General features: G+C 41.3%; 1 protein-coding gene across 2 annotated transcripts in view; it reads left to right on the plus strand.

The window, feature by feature from the left end:
• The window catches only part of cep104 (centrosomal protein 104), a 28,926-nt gene extending 4,833 nt beyond the window's left edge, over positions 1 to 24,093 (plus strand). The window contains exons 6-22 of one of the 2 annotated variants that reach the window (XM_080496407.1): positions 1,078 to 1,154; positions 1,593 to 1,746; positions 3,179 to 3,334; positions 3,489 to 3,695; positions 4,564 to 4,779; positions 4,927 to 5,094; positions 5,720 to 5,893; positions 9,479 to 9,655; positions 13,258 to 13,458; positions 14,165 to 14,260; positions 14,499 to 14,586; positions 15,031 to 15,103; positions 15,289 to 15,403; positions 15,507 to 15,645; positions 18,816 to 18,883; positions 21,372 to 21,459; positions 22,748 to 24,093. In XM_080496407.1, coding sequence (XP_080352533.1) covers positions 1,078 to 1,154; positions 1,593 to 1,746; positions 3,179 to 3,334; positions 3,489 to 3,695; positions 4,564 to 4,779; positions 4,927 to 5,094; positions 5,720 to 5,893; positions 9,479 to 9,655; positions 13,258 to 13,458; positions 14,165 to 14,260; positions 14,499 to 14,586; positions 15,031 to 15,103; positions 15,289 to 15,403; positions 15,507 to 15,645; positions 18,816 to 18,883; positions 21,372 to 21,459; positions 22,748 to 22,878 — 2,328 coding nt within the window. In that variant the 3' untranslated portion in view covers positions 22,879 to 24,093. The remainder of the gene's footprint in view (positions 1 to 1,077; positions 1,155 to 1,592; positions 1,747 to 3,178; positions 3,335 to 3,488; positions 3,696 to 4,563; positions 4,780 to 4,926; positions 5,095 to 5,719; positions 5,894 to 9,478; positions 9,656 to 13,257; positions 13,459 to 14,164; positions 14,261 to 14,498; positions 14,587 to 15,030; positions 15,104 to 15,288; positions 15,404 to 15,506; positions 15,646 to 18,815; positions 18,884 to 21,371; positions 21,460 to 22,747) is intronic. The other variant, XM_080496408.1, reaches the window with a different exon arrangement.
• Positions 24,094 to 24,428: the final 335 nt, after the last annotated feature.

The raw sequence follows: 24,428 nt of genomic DNA on the forward strand, positions 1-24,428 counted from the left end.
GCCAGAGCAGCACACCAAATCAGTGAAAGGGGACTAATATCAACTATGTGGACATTTTTCTTAAGATCAACTCATGAGATAAACGTAAGGCTAAGTGCAAATTATGCACGAGGCTGGTACTGATTCGGCGAGTTGAGATTGAAAAGATGACATTTTCTTTTCTCAACAGTGTGATTATTTTACAACAAGGCGCCTGTTCACACAAGAGATATGGGCTGCGGACAATACAGAGCACATTTACCCAGCCAAAAGGCAGCGCAAAAGCTGGGAATACTTGAAATAATGTTGGATCTGTTGACAAATCGTATTTCACTTCATTCATGAAAGCAATATATATAATACCTGGTGGCAGCAGGCCAGAAGACAGAGGCACAGGAGCACGGTTTGCCTGGGTGGCTATGCTTTCGTGAAGTGTGTGATGGCATGATTGTCATGAGCAGAATTGAATAGAAATGAAACATTTTAAAATGATTCTGTCAATTGAATTGTATTGGTTTCAAGCAACTTTCAAACTCTTTTATGTAAAAAAAAAAAAAAAGTGACATATGAAATCCTATTTGGATGCTTCCTGCCTCTTGCACACCGTCTTGTCTTCTCACAGAAGGCTAGCAAACAGTTGTGCGTGATCGCAGCAGCCACTATTGTTCCCATTCATTAGTGACTGAAAGGAAATGGTCCTCTGCTCCATGAGGAAGTTTGTCCTTCATCACGCTAAATTTGCTTTTAGTGCTGATAAGTAAGAAGTATGTCATCAGTAGGCTATTTTCTGGTTGTATAATCATTAGCTTTCAAGCTAATAGCAGTGTTCATGGTGGATTGTCTCTATATATCCTTGGCCTGGAGTGGTTGAACAATAACTGGGTTTGTGTGAGAGTGTGTGATCTTGTTTTACTGCCCTTGCAGTTTTTGGTGATGTCATTTTGTAAGTAGTTGTTAGTTTCAGTATATACTGGGGTGAGTTTGAGAGTCACCTTCAAGCTAATGTGATCTGGAGACAACGGTCAGGTTTTTCCTGAGCGCAGTAATAGAGGAGTATATATGCGCGTGTGTGTAATTTGTCCATCTGTTTACCCCCAGCCAAGCCGAGAGCAGCTGATCGAACACTACCTCAACAGTACCCAGCTGGAAGCCGCCTTGGACACGACCCTCATGGGGTGAGGCGAGGCCATTGAACCCTGGTTTCTCTGTCTTGTGACAATAACAGCGTTCAACAAAGCCATTTAGTCTGGAAGCTAACCAATAAGGCATTTGAGGTCACATGCATCTGAGGACGATGCAGGTGGCAGCCCATGCAAAGATGAAACACATTTCAAAATAAAAAAATTTTCTTCCTTTCTATTATATCCACCCCCAAGGGACGCTTCACCTCAGGGCCACACTCCTTTGGGGGTGGGGTCGGGACAGACAGTCAGTGTTTTTCCCCTTTGGTTGGGAATTGCACAATAACCAGCCTATTTATTTGATGATGACTCTCGCATTGAATACCAGCATTATCTCAAAGATCTACGTGACTAACTAGCCAGTGACAAGCCAACACTTCTCTAAAATATCCCCTTTGTGTTGTTGTTGTTTTGTTTTGTTTTTGCACCCAGCAAATGTGAGACCATCTCCCCGTTGGATGACCTGGCCTTCGATATGTACCAGGACCCCGAAGTGGCTCACATCATTCGTCTTCTGGACCAAAAGAAGCAGGAGAAAAATGAGCAGGCCAAGTATTTGAAGCAGGCCATCGCTGACCTGCAGAAGGTAGTTGCAGGGCTGTCATACATTTAGACCAGGGGTCTGCAACCTTTTATGACAAAAAATAAAACATTTCTGGATTTCGCACCAAATAACATTTTGTCTGCAGCCTCAAAACATGCTATATATCTGAATATTTTTCCCTGCTGGCTTTTCCAGTCCTAATATTTCAATGACTCACTCAGAAAAAGTAAAGATTCATTTTCTGTGTCTTATGGAGGCTTGTCGTAGCACAGGGATCACAAAGAGTGACAGACTATGATCCTAAAACAACATAAAACAGTCGATTTTCTTTTCTGTGCTTAACAAAATTAATAAACAAGATACCATCAACCTGCATTTACCACCGGTCATCATAATATGTTTTCCATGCACATCCTCACCTGGATATCTTTTTCTTATAGGGGCCTCGTTTGTTTTCACCACTGTCTGTAACAGTAGTTGTTAAACATTGTTCAAATTCCTGTTACTGACCTCCTTTGTATACGGCGTTACCATGCAGACCATGAATTCTTAATGAGCCCAACAGCTGCAGCAAGAGGCTTTTTGGGTTGCGTCTCCCCAACGCCCAACCACAAGTCCCTCTGTAACCAGATCGCACACGGACAAGCATCTTGTTAGCATGGTGTATTACAATTGTGGACAATGCATTTGCCAACGTGGTCATGCTGAAAATCCCTTGTCATCGCACTGTCTGGCTGTCAGAGCAGGATGTTTAGTGTCACATTATATTTGATGACACATGAGAGAGAGAGACAACAGATCTGTCAGCAGGGCACCACCACGTCATAACACAGAGGAGGTGGAGTTGCCATGGAGACGGCGCTACCTGTTTCATCCTCAATCTGACTAAATTAATAAAAATCCATCCAGCTATGATTTACCCAGAGTAGGATTTGGTTCATGCTATCCAATGTGAGAGCCAGAGTACATCACAGACTCTCACAATGAGACCAAGTCAGACATTAACATTAATTTAAATTATTTAGTGAACTCAGCTTTGTCCTTTACTGTAAATTCTGAGTGTTTTTGTCTCATCAAAGGCACACGATAACATCCCATAAACAGGCCTAAATCTATATAGTTAACAATTAGCCATTGAAACAAGCTATTATTAGAAAAAGATATAAAAGTGACATCAAACTTGTGTTAAACTAAAATATTTTTTTTGTAAAAGACCAGTCCAAAAGGAAGCCCTTGAATAAAAATACATAGCTTACTGACTTTTTCAAACTGAAAAATAAAGATTTATGCCTTAAAGTGCAAGTCCTATAAGGATATATATATATATAAAAAAAAATCATCCAATTAACTTTACTTAATCAGACTCAAATTTATGGAAAGAAAAAAAGGTCATTGTGAGCCATAAGCTGCTCACATATCCCAGTGTGTCACCGTGTACCGACAAGGCTTTTCTTACTTTTGGACATTCTTTCAGGTGGGGGAGCGATTGGCTCGATATGACGTGGAAAAGCGATGTGCCATTGAAAAAGAAGATTATGATCTGGCCAAGAAAAAGAAGGATCTGATGGAGGAGTACAGGAGGAGTGTTTACCAGCAACTGGAATTCCACAACTTGCTGGACATGACAATGGTTTGTCACCTGATCATAAAAACAGCCGATTGTGTTATGAAATTGTTCATTATATAAACTTAACAGGTTTTGAAAATCTGAGGATTAGTGGGACATTTTCACTATTTCTTTTCTCACGTTTTTTTTTTTTTTTTTGTCTTTGCCATGTCACCAGATCCCAAAGGCATCAAGTCTATCCCCGAAAGAGATGGAAAACCCCCTTTTGCCTTCACCGGGTCATCAGTCCCTCCCTGTCGGAAAGCCGGTGGCATTCCCAGACACATTCAGGAAGGAGAAAAAAAGTCATCAAACCCAACATTCACCTAAATTTAGCAACACACCTGACACTGCTTTCATCTCACCTGCTGGACCCGAGAGTGATGTAAGTATACCTCTTTTCATACATCACCACAGCACACTATATATAACAACACAACTCTGTCCGGACTGTTAGTGATTATTTTCTCATTAATGACACAGTTCGACCAGGAAAAAATAAAAATACAAATCTAGCCCACTGAAGCACGTCAGGAACATGTTTCCTGTTGAGACTTCTGTAGTTTTGTAACCCAGAGCACACAGGGGGATTATGATCGCCGGTTTCTTTTATGCTTTACTCACCACCTACTAGGAACGACCCCGCTACAGGTTTAGGTTTCACTATTTAATTAAAAGCGTGCAACAGTTGGCTGACTCCGGCGGCTGCCAACCTGGCCCTCAGGCAGGGCTTTGAGTCGTGTGTACGAGGCAGCGGGATGCCAGTTGGCCCTGGGGCGAAGGGGACGGTGCTCAGCGGCTGGAACTGTGGTGTGTTTAGAGAGGGCGAATCTGTCATTCTCATCCCCAACGTTGAAAGATCGACCCATTCAGAAGAAGAACAAGGCCCGAGATGATCAATTTTTCAAGAGAATGGACGTTGCTTCCATGCATGAAAATATAGATCAGTTTTCTTTGAGCTTCATACAGTAAAGCGAACAAATGGTATAAAATGTGCTTTCTTATCTATTTCGAACATGTCTGCACCAATAATGACATGTTCCCTTTAACCATCTTGTATAGTGCTTCGTCTAACGTGGGACTGCAGAAAGCTGAGTACTGTTGGTGAAGGCCGGGTACACCACAGAGCAAACAACACATGCATTCACACATACGGAATCGAATCGGCTTCTTTTGACCCTGAACAGGACAACGCAGTATGAAAGATGGATGAATGGAAATCGGAATGACATTTTTTCTCTTTCTTGTGACAGGTCAGCACAGTATCTTATGACGAAAGGCCACTGCCGACCCTTCAGAGGGGAGAGCGGCTCCTGGAGGTCACCCAGAGCCCAGCCGAGGAGCACTCTCCCAAATCTGATTCGCAAATGACTCCAGACAGCGCTGAGACGAGAGGAGAGCCAGAACCCCTGACAGAGCAGGCCCACAAAGAAGCTGTACTACCAATAGAAGTATTTGGAGAGAGCTTGGTAACAGAACCCCATAATAATCTTAATGCTATGTAACCTCAATACACCACATGGCATCTCTGTAAATGTCTGCTGCGGTACAGTCCAATGTAACTCATGCGTGCAGTCTGCCCCAAACCCCTTTGGCAACTCCGTGGTATTTTTCAGGTGGCTGGGTGGTATTCTAAGAACTGGCGCAACAGAGAGCATGCTCTGCAGTCTGTGTACGAGAGGCTTCTGGAGGTATCGGTCGTCAGCCCCAAGGAGGAGCTGAGAAACACAATCAGAGCTGCAGTCTTCCTGGTCAAGAAGTCGCTTCTGGATAAAGCCGCAGCTGTGAGTCATTTCAGAAACCAGCGTCATTGTATTTCAATCGGCCCAGTTTGAGCACAAGTTTGTAGGGTTGAGTAACGTTTCGCCGTGAGCTTAGGTACTACACTTCATGCAGTGGTCATAACAAAACAAAAAACAAACTGCACGGACCATCACCAGGACAGCCGGATCAGGAGCGGAAAAACACCGCTTTGAGGCAAAATGATTGTGTTCACTCCTTCTCTGTCAACACCTTCTATATGCCACAGAGATCATGCATTCTTGTTTCAAACGGAACTAACATCCGTGCTGTTAAAACACAAGTCGCTCACTCACAAATACACATGTTTTAGCAGCGTTCTTCCTGAAGCACAAACCCAGCTCTTCTTTCCAGAGCTGGCTGCTTTGGACAAACAGTTTCAACAAAGTTGGTCTTGCAATTCTGTAATCCCCGCTGAAAGCCACTGACAGTTGTCTGGTAATGAATAAGAGGAGCTGAGCTACTTTCATACACACTTACTTACCCATCAGGATATTAACCGATCATTTTTCTGCTCATTCAATATGCCACCGTTCACCGGACGAGTGTGTTTAGGTTTCGGGAAGTCCATTGAGGTTTGATCTTAATGTTGAGTTACTTTTGCTTCAGGTTTTCCATGCCTCCCTGAAGCTGCTGCGGGTTTTGTTGAGCCAGGTAATCCCAGGTCTGAGCCTGGGCCGGCCTGAGATGACCTACTGTTTGGAGCAGACCTGTCCCAACCTGCTGGCCAGGAGTGGAGACCCTGCGAGTCATGTTCGGGCCGCAGTCGCTTCCTTCATGCTGGTACTTTGATAATCTTACAGCTCGATATAGGAACCAGATTCCACATTCCCCTGATGTTTTTCCCTGATCAGCCTTTGTTTGTCTCTTTTAGCAGCCACAGTTTTTCACGCTTGAGTTTGCTTTCATTCCTTAAACCTTGTATCTCTGGGGCATGAGAACAGAAGGTTGTTTTTTTTTCTCTGCTTGTTAAAAAAAATACAATGTCTTCAGTTTTCCTGCATTAAGTCCATCCATAGTGCTGCATTATAATCTTGGGAGATTTCCACTCAAAAACAAACCTTCAGATTGAAATGTACAGGTGTACAAAAAGTGGGGAAAAGTCAATTTTTTAAATATTTCATCACACTTTTTGACAGAATGAGATTAGTTCATTTTCAATGTAATATTCCAAATATGTGATTATCATGCCACAGACCCATTCAATATTTCTTTTTAAATAAAACTGTGGTTTATGTAACCTTGTAATGTCTTGCTCTGTAATATAATGAGACACATACAATCAAAGTCTTGAATATATATTTTCATATCTACATTTGAAGCAAGTATGTACACACAACTTAAACCAACATTTGGTTTTGGCTGTAAATGATGTAAAGCTGATGGAAACTGTAGGCCACCTCTCACTGCACATTCCCTGTTGGTCACTTATTTACCATTGGACCAAGTTTGTGCCAAAACTACTACTAATTCTCCTCCTCCTCCTACTATTACTACTACTACTAGTATGACAGACCCTCACTTTCAGTTTAGCCACAAAAATGTCATCTTCACTGCCATGTGGCCAAATTGCGACTGGCCACTTCTCCCATCAGGCCATATTGGATTTATGGAAACTAATTTAATGAAAAAGTTTTTAATATAGCTAATCTATACTGTGGGAAGAAATCAGAGTATAGCCACACAATCACTAGGAAAACATGCAAACCGATGTTAAAAGTATCAGTTAGGTTTGGAGGGAGAAACGGTAAGCTAAAAACATACCAGTAGCAGCCAATTTTCAACAATTGATTCATGGTTGTGCTTTAATTAATTTTAAAGGAAAATGAGGAAGTTACCACATGTAGTTGTTGCTTGATAAATGATTTCTGACACATGTTGGACATGTGAGTTTGGTCAAATTAAAACCATCATGAATCCTGTTCTTTTCTGGGTTACATACAAAACGTTTTTAGAACATTCAGAATTAATAACTCAAGCAATGCATCTGTATTTCAGTGTGTTGACAGTTCAGATGCAAACCATTTCACAAAAAACAACAAATCTATTTGAAGAAAATGTGACTGTATTTATGAATATCTCAATTATAAAAAGAATAGAAAAACACATTACATTGGTGTATCTTAACTGAAAACATCAGATAATCTATGCAAGTAATTCATGTTAATAGAAGAAAAGCGTAAAAGGGGTTTTACTTCTGCCTCGTATGAAGTTCATTCCATCACATCAGAAAATCAGACAACCAACAAGTCTAATAATCACAACCTGTTGCAGCCTGCAGAGAACTTTTAATTGCAGGTAATGGTCGTAGAGAAAACGGAGATCAAACTATTGTCGCACACTGAATAAACTACACGTCTGAATTATTTACAAATCAGACAAGACGTACAAAACCCAACTTCACTCCCAGTTTATTTGGTGGCTTCATTGACTTTCACGGCGTCTTTTATTTTTGGATTGGAGTAAGAGCTTTGTCAGTATCAGCTTCTTTATCTTTCCTAGCCTAAATGCCTCTTCCAAAAACAACACGCCACCATGTGGTTCTAACTTCCGAACTGTGCAGAAACTTGTGACTCCCGTCCCCCCTGGGGACTGAGCTCATTTGGGTGAGCGTGTGCAGGAGACGAGAGATAATTACCGAGCTGAGTTTGTGGAGGAAAAATATTTGGTGCTGACCAAACGTCACTCTCTGATAAGATCACGAAGCTGGCATGAGTGGAAAAAGAGCAGAACTTCATCATTAATCTGACATTTTCAACCCCCATTTAAAAAAAAAAAAGAAGTAATGTTTTAAGATCGTCTTAAATTCCGCTGTCTAATATGTCTTTGAGAGACAGGAATTTAGATCGCCAAACATTTTTCTGTTTCGGTGGAATGAATTTAAGCCACTAAGCCAGATTTTCTGCTTGAGTGTCCGCTGCTCAACCAGTGGAGAGACTCATTAATGGCTTGAGGGACAGCTTTGAATAGTTTAGGGGGGGATGGGTTGAACATGTTCTGACAAGATATAGTGGATGTGTTGGACAAAGACATGGAGATGGTTGGTGTAACAAGAAGAGGCAGGTGATCTGTGGCCACCCACATATGGAGCAAGAAAGACCAAGAAGATCAGCACTTCTTTCAATTCCTTGTTGGATCAAAAGGCCTCCACATTTTCTGTAAAAAAAAACAAACAAACAAAAAAAACAAACTGAAGGAGATATTTATGGTATGATGACACTTAAAAATAAAAAGAACAGAGATCAGGACAAGTTTCACCAATCGACCCCAAACCACATTTGGACAATTCAAAATTAATTCGACACACTAAAAGTCTACTTCAGATTGCAAGTTTACGAATTTAAATCTGAAATAACTGCACGGGCTTACACATCTTGTTGCTAATCTGTGTTTTTTAGTGTACATCAAAATTATGGGAGGAAGTCAAATTTTTAAATTGATCTATTTCTTTGATAATGTTCTTTATCTTTATTAATAGACGGTTAAAAAAACTCTAAATTTGTGGAATGTCGCTTTGTTTCTATCCTTACATCTTTTAATACAACTCAAATAATAAATTTGACGATTTTATTTCTTCTGAAAATGCTAAAATGACTTACCATGAACATCTCCGACCTTGTCAGTGGCATACTGTATGAATTTAGATTTATGAGAATGATTCTATGTTTTTATTGTAGAACAGGGCAAAAAATGTCTGCTGATGACTCTCCTAAGTTGAACCAGTATGTCATCTTGATGTGCTGACAATTTTTCCCAAAACCTTGGAGCTGAAGCCTGGAAGGCCTCCTTAAACATGGACCAGAGCCACCGGTGCTGGTTCCTCTTGCATGAGTTGGTCTTTGTTATTTATGCACTGTCCTGGCGAAAGCCCCATTATGAGCTGCTGGGTGGGTCCAGATGAGTGCAGCTGAGCCACGGGAAGGATGGATGACGCACCCTGTGTGCGCACATTCGCTTCGAAGGGTTTCTTGCAGCGTAGTCATGGAAGGGTGTGTTGAGTAAAAGAGCAAGGTTGGGAATGAGCTCAGTGCCTCACAGGCAGAGCTGCTCAGCCCATCTGGCGTCGGATTTGTCTTCAAATCACTATTTGAGCTCTTTTTTTACTTCTTGGTTTTTGACCCAGCATGTTTTGCCGCCTTCCATTTACAACAGTTTCTTTTAGGTTGTTTTTAAGTCGCCATCCAAACAAAGCCGAGTTGTGTTTTCTGTCAGGACTGTGTCTTAGCCAGATGCTTGCGCCGAATGATAAATTACAGTTTTTCTAATTTAAAGGTGTAAGTATACAAACACGTCACATGATTTCAACACCATCAATTTCAAAGGCATTGTCTCATTCCCATGTCCTCCCCCCCTCCCTCCCTTGTGTAGGAAATTGCTGTTTTGAGGGCTGTCCGGGTCCTGCAGATGATCCCTTGTGAGCTGGTGAAGCCCTTCAAATACAACATCCCCTGTCGTCTGGCTCAGAGTCGGGCCGAGCTTCTCGAGAAACTGCTGGCCGAACTGGGCACAGAGAGCTCCGGCTTCACCCTGGAAAATGTCATTACGGTAAAAACAAGCTGAATATCTGGATACATTTTTACATGATGGGTCTGATTTATAGAATTTAGAGAACTCTAGTATTTCTTTATCATGAGTATTTATGACTTCATTCGTGAGTTGTGACTTCCATCCTTTAAAACTGGTTTGGAACTGTAACTGTATCAAATCTGTCTTGAGGGCACACTTTTCAGTTGGCTATAAAATCAAAAGAATTTACTGAACATCTCTGTTGAGTAAATTCTCGTCACAAGAGCCAAAAAAGCCCCCAGGTATCACAGATTGCTGTATTTAAGCTGTTAACGGCTACTGTTTTTTGGCAGCTTGTAAGCTTTTGAGGTATAGCATCCTCCATGTTGACATGATAGAACACGTCCTCTATATCGTGCATGCCTGCATTGTGTTACCTCAAGTCACACTGAATTTCAAGTTTTCTCTCACATTTTTATTTTTACAAGAAATCTCAGTGTGACTAACTGAAAAAGGAGCAGCCACTCCTCTGCTCTCTGTGGTCATCCAGCTCTCCAGAACTGGCTTCCAGTAATCTCCAGTCAGCTGAGTCAATGTTGTCACCACTGGCACCAACTTAAATGTCCCCTGCTTTCCTTTGGGTTTCCAGCAGTGAGCGAATAGCTCCGGTACAAACTACCCGACTGTCAACCAACAGTCCTCTCCAATTTGCAGTCGCTCCTCTTCCGCCCAGCTCAGGCCTCCTCTTGACTCTGTTTGACTTTTATCAGTGAGAGCTGATTGTGAGGTTTGTCCTGTGAGTTTCTCCAGCCTCACAAGTGGCACTGTGTGGCCTGTGTTTGCGTGTTTGGGCATGCCTGCTCAGCCCCTGACTGCCTTTGTATTGGCTGCTTTACGTGTTTGCTCAGGAAACATTTTTCAGTCTGGATAGAGACATGACAGGAGAGCTCTGCTTTTTTTTTTTTTTTTTTAACTCATCCACTCGCTCTCTGTCACTTTAAAGAGGCCGGCAAGTAGGATTAAGAAGACAGCAGGATTAAGATTAAACTGGACTTGATCAATTAACTGGCATGTCTTCATTGGTCCATTTAGATTTAGATTCCCCACCTTCTTGTGATCAGATAATGTTCTCTTTTAGCTTCACACGCTTCTTCTAATCACAAGGCCTTTGTCCAGGAACAGAACGATGATTCCGTGCAGTATCTGAACAAATATCTCCCAGCGTCAGACCTTATCTTGTTTAGTTAAAGCAAACAACAACAGCTTGCTACTTCTGTCTGCCAGTGGAAGTGACTCTGCAAACACATTCAAAATAGTTATCCTCCGCCTCCTCAGAGCACAAAAAGTATTAATGACCACAAAAAGCAACCCACAGAGAAAGAAACCGTCTCATCTACGACAATTTTAAATGTTCAGAGTGTACTGTACATCGTGTACTCACGGCATGCTGGAAGTGTGAGAAGCAGATATTTGTAGGATGGATTCATCAATAGGTCTTTCATTCAGTAGGAAATTAGCTTTTACTACTTTTGTGGGGAACATGAATATATATATTTTCTAGATATTTAAGAGAAGATGTTTAGAGTCAAACAAGTACAGTTAAAAGTAGAATCATTCTTCAGGAAATGCATGTAAGTGAATTCATTGTCCCCTCGGGGCATGCCGATTTGATATGTGTGTGCACGGGCATGCAAGTGCAGACATGTATTTGTGCGAGTGTTGGTGTCGGATTCTACAGTAAAATTCTCCTGTCAAGATGTGAATGAAATATGCTCCTATCACCGCTCCAAAAACAAGACAGTGCTTCATAGTTGGTCAGGAAATTCAAATTCAGGTCAGTTCTGTCCATTCATTCATTCATTCATTTGTATTTACTGATACGGTCTCATGTGAGTCCTTACATTCTCAGCTGAACCTTTTAATGGTGTGTGGTTTTGAACGCCTCTTTAGGCTCATGTGAGTGAACCCACTTGACACAGCGCAACTGTGTTAGCCTAGCTATGGCTGAAACATTTTTCCTTTTTCCGCCTCTGTTACCTGGGTGATCTGCTCTGAGGCAGGAGCCACAGTGAAAACAGGGGGTGATTGAATTTCCTGTAATTAAAATGACAAGTGGTCAGCAGAGACAACAGAGAATAATGGCAGGCTGTCCCTGAGCCTGTTGAGCGAGAGATGGGCGGCCTTTGTACACATTTTACCTCTGGATGTTAATGTTCTCCGCTGGCAGGATTGCCTTTGTGTTACGGCTCTCTTCACGGGCTTTTTGTCAGATAATAGGTTTGTTTTTAACGTCACGATGCGCCGCTTTTCCCAAAGGACTTTCCCAGTGTTGCTGCACATTTCACATGAACACTGTCTTCATGTATTACTCCACATTTGGAGTGTTTCTAGTTATTACGGAGGCAGAATATAACATATATTAAGGAATTAGATTTCATTTATGTAAATGTTCTCACACTGTTGGAAGTCGAGATAATGCTGACAAAGAATGTCTTTGTCATCTGAGCAGTTTCAATGAGACTGCTTGAATAGTTTGACAAAAGAAAGTTAATTAATTAAAGTGCAACACTGAGTAGTCATATCTGACCCTGAGGTGGGGAAGTGAATAAGAATCAGGTTGAAAGTTCTAATAGTGGAAAATGTGCGCAGTGTGGAATGAGACTGATCTATTGATCACTCATCGTGAAATTATTTCTCTGGATTTAATCCATCTGATTCTGAGGATGCGCCCGGTGGACTGCTGGATTCAAGCATCATGCTCATGGACCCACAGTGGTGACCTGTCTGCTGTGGGATTTGAACCTGCAACCTCAAGGCCATTACTCCTCTTAGAGTTCCTTTGTGTGCTGTACTTACCTGGTCAGCTTGCAGCAGGTCACTCATCCAATTGTAGATGAGAATTCTGTTAGTAGAACTAAAGCAACAGTGATGCTTTAGTTCACCGCTGATAATCAGTACACCGCTCCACAGCGGTGTACTGATTATCAGGGATCTCTGGTACTCTAGTTTTCTCTCTCAATCCAAATCATACTTTCAAAGTCAACTGATGACTTGTGGGTTCGTATATGATAGCCTCTGTGTTTGCTCAGTGACGAGTCGGTTACTGATTCAAGGTGTAACCTGTGTTTTGCCAAGCAGCTGGTGTGTGTGTGTGTGTGTGTGTGTGTGTGTGTGTGTGTGTGTGTGTGTGTGTGCGTGTGCGTGTGCGGGTGGGTGTGTGCGTGCGTGAAGTTGCTCCTGGCCAAGGTACCCACAAGCATATTTGATTTCCTTCCTGATACGGATTCAATTGCAGGATTCGAACCAGCAAACCTACTGTTATCTTCTTGCCTTTTTAACATCCATCCATCCATCCATCCATCCTCAATACTGCACTGTCCAATTCAGAGTTACCGGTTATAGCTGTTTAAATAAATGTGTGCTGATTAGTTTAAATTAAATCGGTTGTCACTTTATGTATTCCCGTGGCTAAGAGATATGCTTTCTCAAGATTTACAGTGCCAGTTTCTACTCTGCATGGTGTTTCTGAAACTATGACTCTGGTACATAGAAGCTACTGAAGCACATAGTAGTGTATTTTCTTAACTCTATATTGTAACGCGAGTCTTTTGTCTTCACAGAAGTCTTGTTTCCTCTGTTAGTTTTGTACAGCGGCTCTGGAGCACTCTGCCCTGAAGGTTCGAGAAGTGGCAGTGCGCATCATCTTAGCCTTGTACCAGCAGCACAGAAGTGCTGTTCTCAGCTACCTTCCACCCAACGATGCTGCCATACGGAAAACCTTCCGCTACAAAACCCTCTTCGATGGCTTCGCCAGGATCGATGGAAAGCTGGTGGACAAACAAGTAAGTCTCTTTATAGCTATTTACATTCTCTTACTTTTGACTAAGTGACTGTTATATACAGAAACACACATGTTGTCTGTATGGACAGTTTTAAAATGACCTTCAACTGAGGGTTTGTTCACATCACGCAGTTGTTGTTTTGTTTTGTTTTTTCGAATGCTTTGTAGTCGGGATGGAGCAGCTGGCAGGCGAGCAGTGAAACTGCCAGACAAAGCAGATGAAGGTCATAGCTGAAGCAGAAACTTGCTCTTCAACTTCTTTAGAGATGATGTTTCTCTTGTTTATACATCTCAAAAAATAGGTGTTTGTGCAAATGATTGCGTCAATAGAGTAGCACCATCTCCAGTTTTTCTAGTTATTAATTTTATTTAATCTATATTGTGTTTCAATTCATCTTTCTCATCTCGTGGGTTTGTGATGCTGCACCCCCCCAAGGACGTACATCTGTTTTACCACAGCAATTTTACATGAAAGGGGGTGATACTGTACTTGATTATCAGCATAGCTCTGATTTGATTGGAAAGAAATTCTACTTTATATACACAATGAGGCAATTCAAAGGTAAGAGCCTGGCAATAATCCTACATCAAACAGGAACCCAATGAAGAGAAGCTACTATTGGGGTGATGTGATCATAAAATAATTAATTATCAGCGACAGAATGACGTGAAAAAAGTTGTTTAATGGTCCAACACTTTTCACCCAGACTGTGAAGAAGGGCCACAGCCAGCAAGACGGCCAAAAGGAGAAAGAGGAGATCCACTCTCTGCAGGAGCAGCTGGCTGCTTTGAAGGAGATCACAGTAGGTGGATGAATCATCATTGTGCAATTGCGTCACTACTGGCAAGTGTATATCTGTATTTATCACTATAGACAGGTGGGGTAAAATTGCCTTACACACACTCAGCTATTTGCAATGCTTGCACATTATACTTGAGGAAGGATACGGCTATTTCTCCTGAACTGAGCTCGTCCGCTGCTGTTCAAAGTGTGTGATGACTTTCTCACATCTGTTTATGTTTTCCTGTCTGCTTGTGAAGGAACGAGAGAGTAAAAGCACCAAAGAAGTCACAGACAACAGAGAATCACACCAAGTGGAAGAAGAGTCCCTGAAAGCTGGCCAAGCAAGTATGTCTTGGAAACACAAAAAAATATGACTTCCTTTCATAAACCAGCAATAATGAGCTGATACAGAGGAGGTGAAAGCTGTAATATCATCACTCACCACATGTGGATTTGCAAGAATACAATTTTACGGATGCACTGAGCTCATACATAATGATACTAATAGAGATACTCAATATTTTTTATTATTTTCCTCAAAAGCTTTGAAATTAAAAAATAGCAATGCAGTGTTTCTTCTTTAGTTTTAATGATACATTTCTAGCCTTTCTCTAAACTTGATTAGATGAATTAAACTAAATTCACTAAATGTCTTTGTTCTGTAGAATTTGGATTATTTTTGTTCCAAAGTTTTTTTTTTTGGTCCCATTTAGGTTGATATTTAAAAGTTATTGTCTCAAAATGTGTGTTAGTTTTGTGAGTAACAGACATTTGCTTTTTCATTTCCAGCTGACACTAAAGAGCCACAGAGCAAGTTAACAGATGATCAAGATGTCCAACAATCTATCGAGTATCTTGACAAGTGAGTAACTAAATCCAATACAGACCTTCAGAGAAAGGAAATCCTCATGGGACTAAATTTGAAGCCTGTGCTCACATGATTCTTTTATCTCATTTTTATCCTGCTAAGGTGCTAATATCATTATCAAGCTTTTTTTTTTTGTCCAATAATAAGTTCTAGTACAAAATCACCTAACAGATTTTCAGTTTCAGTCTGTGCATATTCTGCGATAAAAAGGACGACTCGTTCACCGAGGATGGATTGGACCTTCACTACTGGAAACATTGCGTCATGCTGCGGCGCTGTGAGGAATGTGGACAGGTTGGTCCTATCGAAGGTCCCACACCTTTTGTCCAGCCAAGTAACAGAATACACACTTCCCCAGCTTCAGCCTTTTGTTTGTGCCTCTGTGTGGCGTTCACAGGTTGTTGAGATAGCCAGCTTCACGGAGCATCTACTGGGCGAGTGTGAAAACAGGTCCAAGTTCAGCCAGTGCCCACGATGCTCTGAGGCTGTGGCCAACGAGGAGCTGGCTGACCATGTGCAGGGTCCCAACTGTAACCGTGAGTGGCCTCGATCTTTTCGATTCTACTGGAATATTATAAAAATAAATAAATAAATTGTCCATGTTCGTTTTAGTATCAAGTTTAAAGTGAAAAAAAAAATGGATTTGTGCTCCTTTTACCTGAATCTCGTGATGATGTCATCACCAAGGTTGTGAATAAGCCCACTAACGAGCCCCTCATTGCAATCAGGTGTGCTGCAACTGGTAGAGAGCTAAACCCCGCAGGTCGCCGGCCCTCCAGGACCGAGCTTGGCATGAAGTCATTCCACTGTAATAGTAAATACAGCTTCATATATGTTGGGTAGTATCTTCAGTCTCTGCATCTGGATTTGGTTATTTGTGACGCGTTGAGAAACAATTAATTAACAATACACCTTTTGGCCTGAATACCATTTGGCAGTGTTGACTAGTGACATGTTTACTGCTTATTGACAAATGGTGGGTTGCCTCGTATTCCAGGACTATTAGAATCACCTCTTCTTTGGAGAAACTAGGTTCTATTGTTTAGTAAACCAGCTATCTGTGTATGGATACAAACATTGCACCACATTTGTCACACTGCACACTTGAAGTTGAGCTCGACGTTTCCAAAGTGATGCTGATCTAAAACAGATTCAGACTTCCTTCCAATCTGCAAAATTGAAAAGATAAACCTGCTCATTTATCCAGCACAGTTTGAGATGCGTTTTATAACAACCACTGGCTGCAGGTCAAGCCAGATGTTTTTTTTGGGAGAAATAAAATACACACTGTGACACAACTTTTAGGACAAGATGATTTCAGGGGCTCACCAGATGATTGACATTGGAAATAGTAGACTACATCACTTTAAAAATACAGTAGTTGTACTTGTTTGTCTTGTCTTATTCATGATTTGTCTGGAATTGATTTCATCAGCTGAGTTTGGATTAGTAGAATTATATATTAACCGTATAGTTCCCAATAGAGGCGCATCCCCAAGCCTTGCACTCGTGCACTGCATGCCTATTGGGAACTGTACAGTACGTATATATTACATTTTGTTCACACTTTCACAGCAGATTAAAAGCAAACAAAAAAGGAACTAGATTTACATTTTGACACCATTGATGTGACAACGCCTTACCCATCCATCCATTCTCACATGCGATCTTTAGCAAGTCATTTTATTTCCTGTCAAATCTTCATTTGTCAGACCATTTGTGAGAAAAAGTTACGGCTTACACCACACCTCCATCAGCAGCCATATGTTCCATCTATTATTAATACACAGGAGCCTTCTGTATTATTCAACTCAACTTTATTTAAATGGCACTTTAAAAACCACCACAGTTGAAATAAAGGGCAGGACCTTAAACAATATAAAGTACAAACAATAAAAACTTCAAAATGTAATGGTAAAAACAGTAGCAAAGTAACAAAAGTGGGTTTAAAGATTCGTTTTAAAAAAGTACAGTGAGGGGGCTTGTGTGATGTGCAGTGGTAGCTCATCCAATAACTTAGAAGCAGGAACAGAAAAAGTTCTGTCCCCTCCGAGCTTCCGTTTGGACCTCAGTACACCAGAAGCAGCTGATCGGCTGACCTGAGGCACAGAGCAGGAGTGTTTGGGTGAAGCAGCTCAGAGGGGTAAGGCAGGGCGAGAGACCATTCAAAGATTTATAAACAAATAAAAGAATCTTAAGATGAATTCTAAAATGCACGTGTTCCCTCTTATGTGTTCCAGTTAGTAGTTGAGCGGCAGCACTCTGAACCAACTGGAGACATATAAGGGAAGACTGGCTGACTCCAACATAAAGTGCGTTACAGTAATCCAGCCGAGATGTAATAAAAGCATGAATTACTCTGTCAGAGTGCTGACGTGCAAGAATGGACTTCATCTTTGAAAACTTACTGAGATGGAAGAAGCTGGACTCAACCACTGCACTTATCTGTGAGTCCAATTTAATATCAGTGTCCATTTTCAAATGCAGGTTCAATAGTGCCGGCTTCACAAGGGGCTGAAGTCGACAGGGCGGAGCTTCACAGAAACCACTGGCACCAAATGCCATCACTTCTGGGGTTTTATTTTTTCAGCAAAAATGTAGTCATCTTGGGTATAATGTCATTGAAACATAGTGACAGAGTTGTCAATGAAAAGGTGTCTTTCTTCGATAATGGGACATATATCTGACTGTCTTCTGCGTTGCAGTGAAACCAGATGCTGTGCTTTCTCAGAATAGAACCCGGAGGAGATAAGTGGAGTGATAAAAGCAGGGGCCCTAAAATTGAGCCCTGTGGAGCAACGTATGCAAGAGGAGTGGAAGAGTTTGCAAAGCCAGCAAGACTCTGATAGACATGTTCTGTCTGTCAGATAGGGCCTAAACCATACAAGTGCATAACCGCAGATGCTCAGCGGGTGCTGCCACTGGGATATCAAGATGTCATTATCCACTTTTGTCAAATGCAGCAGTTATGTCCAGCAGAACCAGAACCATGTCATCGCCAGAATTGTTAGGACGTCATTAAAACCTCGGTGCTATGAAGAGTTTTAAAACTGGACTGAATAACCTCCGTGTTCATCCGGGTAAAGATTTAGCTGTGAGTAGACAAGCTTCTAGAATAGCCAGAACATTCTGATCCAGGCCAGGTTTGTTAACAAGCAGTTGCAGTACTATATGTTGTTTAAGACATCTTTAAAGAGATGGGGAGGGACAGCATCCCTAAAGGCTTGATATGGGCAACCATGTCCTCTGAAAATGATAAAGTCACAAGCTCAAACTTATTGAACACAGCTGGACAAAAGACAGAACCACAGGGATCAGAGACAGGAGCTGAGCTCAGAGTCCTTCTGGTAACAACCTTATTGATATTAAAGTGCAGGAAGTTCTCACATAGTTCAGAGGATGATTCCAAGGAAACCCACTGCGGGGCATTAAGAACAGATACAGTGGTTCTTAATAGCACACTAGGGTCATGACGGTTTGACACAATAATGTTGAGGAAGTGTTTTCTTTTAGCGTTACCTAAAACAAAACTAGCAGGTTGAATTGTGATCACACAAGGATCGTGTCGACTGTAATATTCCGCCTGTTCAAATAGTTGAAACTCTCCCCGTTCAGTGGTGTCATTTCATCCGGTTCTCGACAGTTTAGCGGACCTCCTCTGTAATTGTATAACAGACTGCTTAAAGGTGTTGTGTTTCTTTTCCAGCTCCCGTCTCAACTCAAGGCTTCAACCACTGTCCTTTGTGTCACAATAACTTCATGCCTGGAGAGGAGGTGAGATCCACAACATGCCCGTTGCATATTATTTTGTTGTGATTTGACACAAAGCGACGGCCTGAAGCCACGAAAACCAAAACATATGTTCTTTCTGACACGTAACGGTGTGTCTAACTTTAAGTTAAGTCATAAAATAATAAAGCCTCTCTTGAAATGGACAGAAGAACAATTAATCTGAAAGTGGAGAATTCTTTTCACTGATCTTTCCTCTCAAGTTTCCTCAGTAAGCTGGTCTTTCTCTCCCATATCAACACAGAAACTAGCAAGTACCTAATATCGGGCTCTTGGTGCAAACAGGTGTTGAGGTAAAACACAGCTATTGTTGGTCTTTTAAAGACATCAAAGGGGACTAAGCCTTTGTTGGTAATGGGCCGTTTCATTTGTGTCGGGATGTAGAAAACTCCATCACATTCCTCACATTCCCATTAGTGTCGTGAAGTATTTGGATGAGCTGCTTCAAGCTGAAGCTTTGATTAGGTTTTTTTTTTTTTTTTTATAGCCGTGCCTGTGTACTTTCTGTCATCAAGGTTTCTTTCATGCTTCAGTTTGGTTTGAGGAGATGTTTTCATAGCATATAATTCGAAAAGATAAATAAGGATTGAATTGTACCTGAATCTTGTACATTGCATTATATTCCGATATCCTCTTTTGTAAAGATAAAGAAAACTCTGCTCCTGTTTCAGTGCCCTCTCAGCTGCAATAATACTTTACGCCTTCCAGAACTTTAAACAAGACACAAAGAAAAACAACAATGGTGTCTGCTTATATTTCTCCTCCAGTCCGGGTCCTGTCTTTGTGGAGCCTAATGAATCATGTAACACACCTTTCAAGGAGCCACTCTTCCTCCTCCAATCAGTTTGAGTTGCACTTCTCAATTTCCCAAAACATCTTGAGCATCTGATTCTTGAAATGATGGACCTGACTGTATTGAACATATACTGAAGGGATCAGATCGGAGGTTATGCATTATGTCACAGAATGGCCACCCCCAGCACAGATACTGTTCGTGTAGACAGAAGATGAGCCATAAGCTGAGGTAAGAGAAGAGTTGGAGTTATAAATGAAGTCTTGAGGTTAGTGAAAGCAATGCCCCCTAAGTGGTGAGGAAACCGTGTGTGTGTGGTTGTGTGTCGAAAACGAAGAAGTGGACAACCGCACAAGCTGGTTCAGAGCTGCATCCATAGGGAGCCTTCAGCCGGGTATATAAAGTCAAAACTAATGCTGAAGGAGCCTGTAACAAACAATGCAAAGGACTTTAGTCTTGTAACATTGTCTGCTTTCATGGTCTTCTAATCCAAAAGTGCCTTCGTATAGGCCTCTGTGATCTTGTGGTGCCAAAAAAGTCCTTGAGCATTTGCTCAAATGTTTTCATGTTTCAGAGATAAAGTTATAAGGGTGTGTGTATTCCAAAGAAAGGAAACTTAAACTTATCGACAAATGGAAAGTAAAAAAGAAACTTTAAACTCAGTGCAGCCTTTCGGTCTAGGATAATCATGAAAAACCAGATGCGCTAAAAGTCGCAGCTCTTCATCTGGTGAACAAATGGTCATTTCTAAGTAACTTGGGTGTGCCTAAATCAGCATGACAGCAGCATTTTCCCATTTCATTTAGATTCTGCTTCCTTGTTCACAGTAAATTACAAGCAGAAAACCTAAATCTGAATTCATCTGCAGCTTTGTTGCAACTGACTGGATAAAAAAAAAAAAGCAAATGGATGCAGATGTGAAAGTAATGTGCAATGAGTTGATACATCTAGCTTTGAATATCTAGTAGTTATTCAACATGATTGTGTTTTCGATGGCAAGAAGCCCATGTTACAAATGTGTGACACGCGAGTTCAACTTCTCTGGGATTGAATGATAACAGAAGTCACATTAAAGCTCCATTTGTTTCCTTTCTGGTAGAGTTTGAATTTTTCTAGATATCATTAAGGGTTAAAATACAAAGGTGACAGCTTATGAGTAATACTGTTCAATAGCATGCTTGTCACTGCTATGTTAAAATGTGTTCTTGCAGTTATCACAAATATGAATCTCCATGCCCCCCCCCCCCCCCCCCCCCCCCAAAAAAAAAGAAAAACTAATAATGATTAACTTTTAGTTTTAATGGTCTATTTTCACACCCACTAAATCACTTACTGTCCAAGCACATTAAAACAAGACTATTAACTACACAGTGACACATACTACCCAACTTGAGTTGGAACACAATCTATGTTCCTATTAAAAAACCTGATGCTCAACATGCAGTGTCTCACCTCACACACCCTTAAAATTTAGTGCGAAAAAAGAAAAAAGGATGTCCAGAAGGTTGCAGTCCGTGTGCCAGAGCTCTGAGTGTAAACCCAATGAAAGCCTGTAGTGTTGACGCGACGGAGGGCGGCCGCTCGGGTTCTGACTGGGCCCACAGTCACTCGTGGTCATCCCTGTCGAGAAAATATCTGGGAGAGAAGCGAACTCACTGAGCTACTTTGTCCCCATTCCAGGCCTGGAAGGCTCACCTCATGGGCAGGGAGGGCTGTAAAGAAAACTCACGAAGGACTGCGGTGCCTCAGAGAACTCAGCCAGCACAAGGTGAGGCATTCATACGCAGCTCACATGCAAATACCCCCCCCCCCCCAACACGTAGTGTGAGAGCCATGGAGTAACACAAGTTGGTAAAATGTCATGTTGGAGTCTTTCAGGCTTTGCACACAGGAGAGCGCATGTAAAAATAGTGGCCCATTTGATTTGGAGTGTAGTGTAGTGGGCAGTAGAGTATCCATTTATAGTCCCGTTTCACAAGGACCCAGCTTTTAGCATTTGTGGAGGATTTTATTAAGCTCAGTGGTTTGTTGTACCTGGCAAACCTATTCTGAGGGACCGTTGGAGAACACGTCTCAATGTGAAAATATTTAAGGAACCATTTCATAAAAGATTTGTTTTGAATTACGTTGAGGTACTGCATGAATATGAAAATGCAGAGTCCACTGAGTGGTGCTCAGTTATGGTAATGTCACATGTCCTCCGTCACCATGGCCCGCAATTCAAGTCTCACATTAAGGAAAACATCCTCTTGAGCCACCAAATGGGGCTGTTTGCTAGAAAGAACCAGCCAATCAGAGAAAAGTATCATTAACATCATTGAAGCCAGCATGTTGTTTAACATATAAAACACCAAATGTGACTTTCAGGTATAAAGATGAAAACTGTTAAATATTATAACACATGGGGCATTTAAATTACATATATTACTGTACATTATCAGTATTGTACGTTTTTGAATCAATCTGCTGTTTCTTCACATTAACATAGATGCATAATAAGCTGTAAAGTTTTCAATTCAGGATGTTTACTTGTCACAACGTATTTTAAAGTGGCTGCTTCCAGCAGACTGAGTGAAGGAGGAGTACAACCTGCACAGGTCAATCACAGAGCAAACACAAAGAGACACTCGCTCATTTTAGAGTCACCAGTGAACTCTGAACACATTATATATAGACTGTGGGAGGAAACCAGACTATCAGGGAATCGATGCAGGGAGAACATGCAAACCACACACTGAGAGGCTGGCTGGATTCAAACCTAGAACATTCGTGGTGTGAGGATTGATCAGTGGATCACTATAATCCAAGTCCACATTGTGACCATGGCCTGTACTCAGTGATTTCACAGCTCATCATCAAAGAGCACCATTTCTCCCAAAAATGTCGTCGTATCGCCATGAGCTGCTGACATTACAAAACTTTAGTTTATTTTTTTACATCACAGCCAAAGCAGACTTCTCTGCTCAGTGAAAAAAAACTGTAAAGAAGAACACATGGGATGAAGGTTCATTCTATGGATGACACTTTGCCTGTTTTTTTTTTTTGTGCACATCCAGGCCGTGCTGTGGGCGGAGTCAAGATAAAGCCTTCCTCGTCGGTCGGAGCCCGGGCCCGGCCCGTGGGAAGAGGTAGCCGCATCCCGTCTCTGGAGGCTTCTGCCAGAGGACAAACACCAGGGAAGCGCTGACCCCAGAAGGAGAAACCTAATGTATTCCTGCATCTCGGCACTTTAGGAACGCTCATATATTATAGTTTCAAACACAGCATGTTTTAATACCCGGTTTTTCTTCAATAAACCTTAACAAACAGGCCTTTTCTGAGATAATACTTAATTCTACTTCAGTTGTGGTCAAGCATAGGATGTTTACAGAGAGGAGCATAGTGGACTTGACCTGTTTGTTTTTGTCCCACTTCAGACCATGAGGATGACACACCTGTGGGGCCGGTAAACATGAGCACACATTGTGCTGGTTACTCATATCTCCTTACAGGATATCGAGGCTCCCCTTTTTTCCCCTTTGACTGCCATATGGAACCTCTTTGGAGGAGCAACTTAAAGGGTTAATCCCATCTGTTATGTTGAAGTGACTAAGACGAAACATGAAATCAGAACTGCCGCAAAGCCAGTAAAAATATATTATCTTACTGATACGCAGTAAATGTCTTGTACATCACACTTCCCATTAGGAAATCAACTATTTACTGGAAAACCAAAGATGTAAAATTACAGTCATGCTCTCAAATTTTTTTTGTCTCAAAGCTTAGATAACCCTGGGATAACATAATGAAGGTTCAAAGAGAGCTCCTGTATCCGTCTGTTTTCAGATAAACTCTTGTTTCCCTTCAAAACTCTGCACAATATAGTAGCTAACGCTACAAAAGGAAAGTTATTTATTTTTTCCAATGATAAAGATTACTGAGGGGAGTGATCCCCTGTGCAGGATCAGACTTCACAACATGAAGATGTGTCAGGTGTTTAACATATAATCACTTTTTTGCATGTGGTCAGACATTGACTGACAATGAGGCAGCAATGAAAAGTGGAAGAGGGTCAAGGTTCAGTTACGTTCCTTCCTTGGCAACATCCCAAAGTGACTTCACTTTTTACACGGTTCCTTGTTTTACTGAACAGTATCAAAATAATGATAAAGCACTTTGCCAAGCAGATGATGGTTCACTGCTGAATATTTACCCTAATATGGGCTCCTTCTGCTTTCCTTGATGTCTACTGGCAATGCTGATGAGAAGGAGATGCCTATTCGTGAATATCGATGAATAAAAAATGGAGACGAATGTACTTAAGATGTTTTTGTATACTTTTTCTCTGAAATTCGATCTTAAGTTAAGTATAGTAGGGTTTGAGCAAAAAAAAGTGACATTAAATTAAAAAATGCAGGTTCAATCCTTTGACTTTCAGTCTTCTCTGTACTTTTACTAAACCTCTTCACAGTGTTATGGTGATCTTGATTGTAATGTGTTGAGAGGAGAACACACTCTGGAATGCATCTGAGTTGTTTAATCTTTAAAGAAGCTTCTAATTATTGATGTATAGGAACATGGGTGAGTATCATGACTCAGATTATTGAATCTGTGCTCCAGAATGACTCAAAAAATACTGTTTTGAAAGAGAGGATATTTTGCTTATATCTATGTGTGTGTGTGTGTGTGTGTGTGTGTGTGTGTGTGTGTGTGTGTGTGTGTGTGTGTGTGTGTGTGTGTGTGTGTGTGTGTGTGTGT

This window comes from Blennius ocellaris (assembly GCF_963422515.1).
Source record: "Blennius ocellaris genome assembly, chromosome: 5".
NCBI classification, from domain to species: domain Eukaryota; kingdom Metazoa; phylum Chordata; class Actinopteri; order Blenniiformes; family Blenniidae; genus Blennius; species Blennius ocellaris.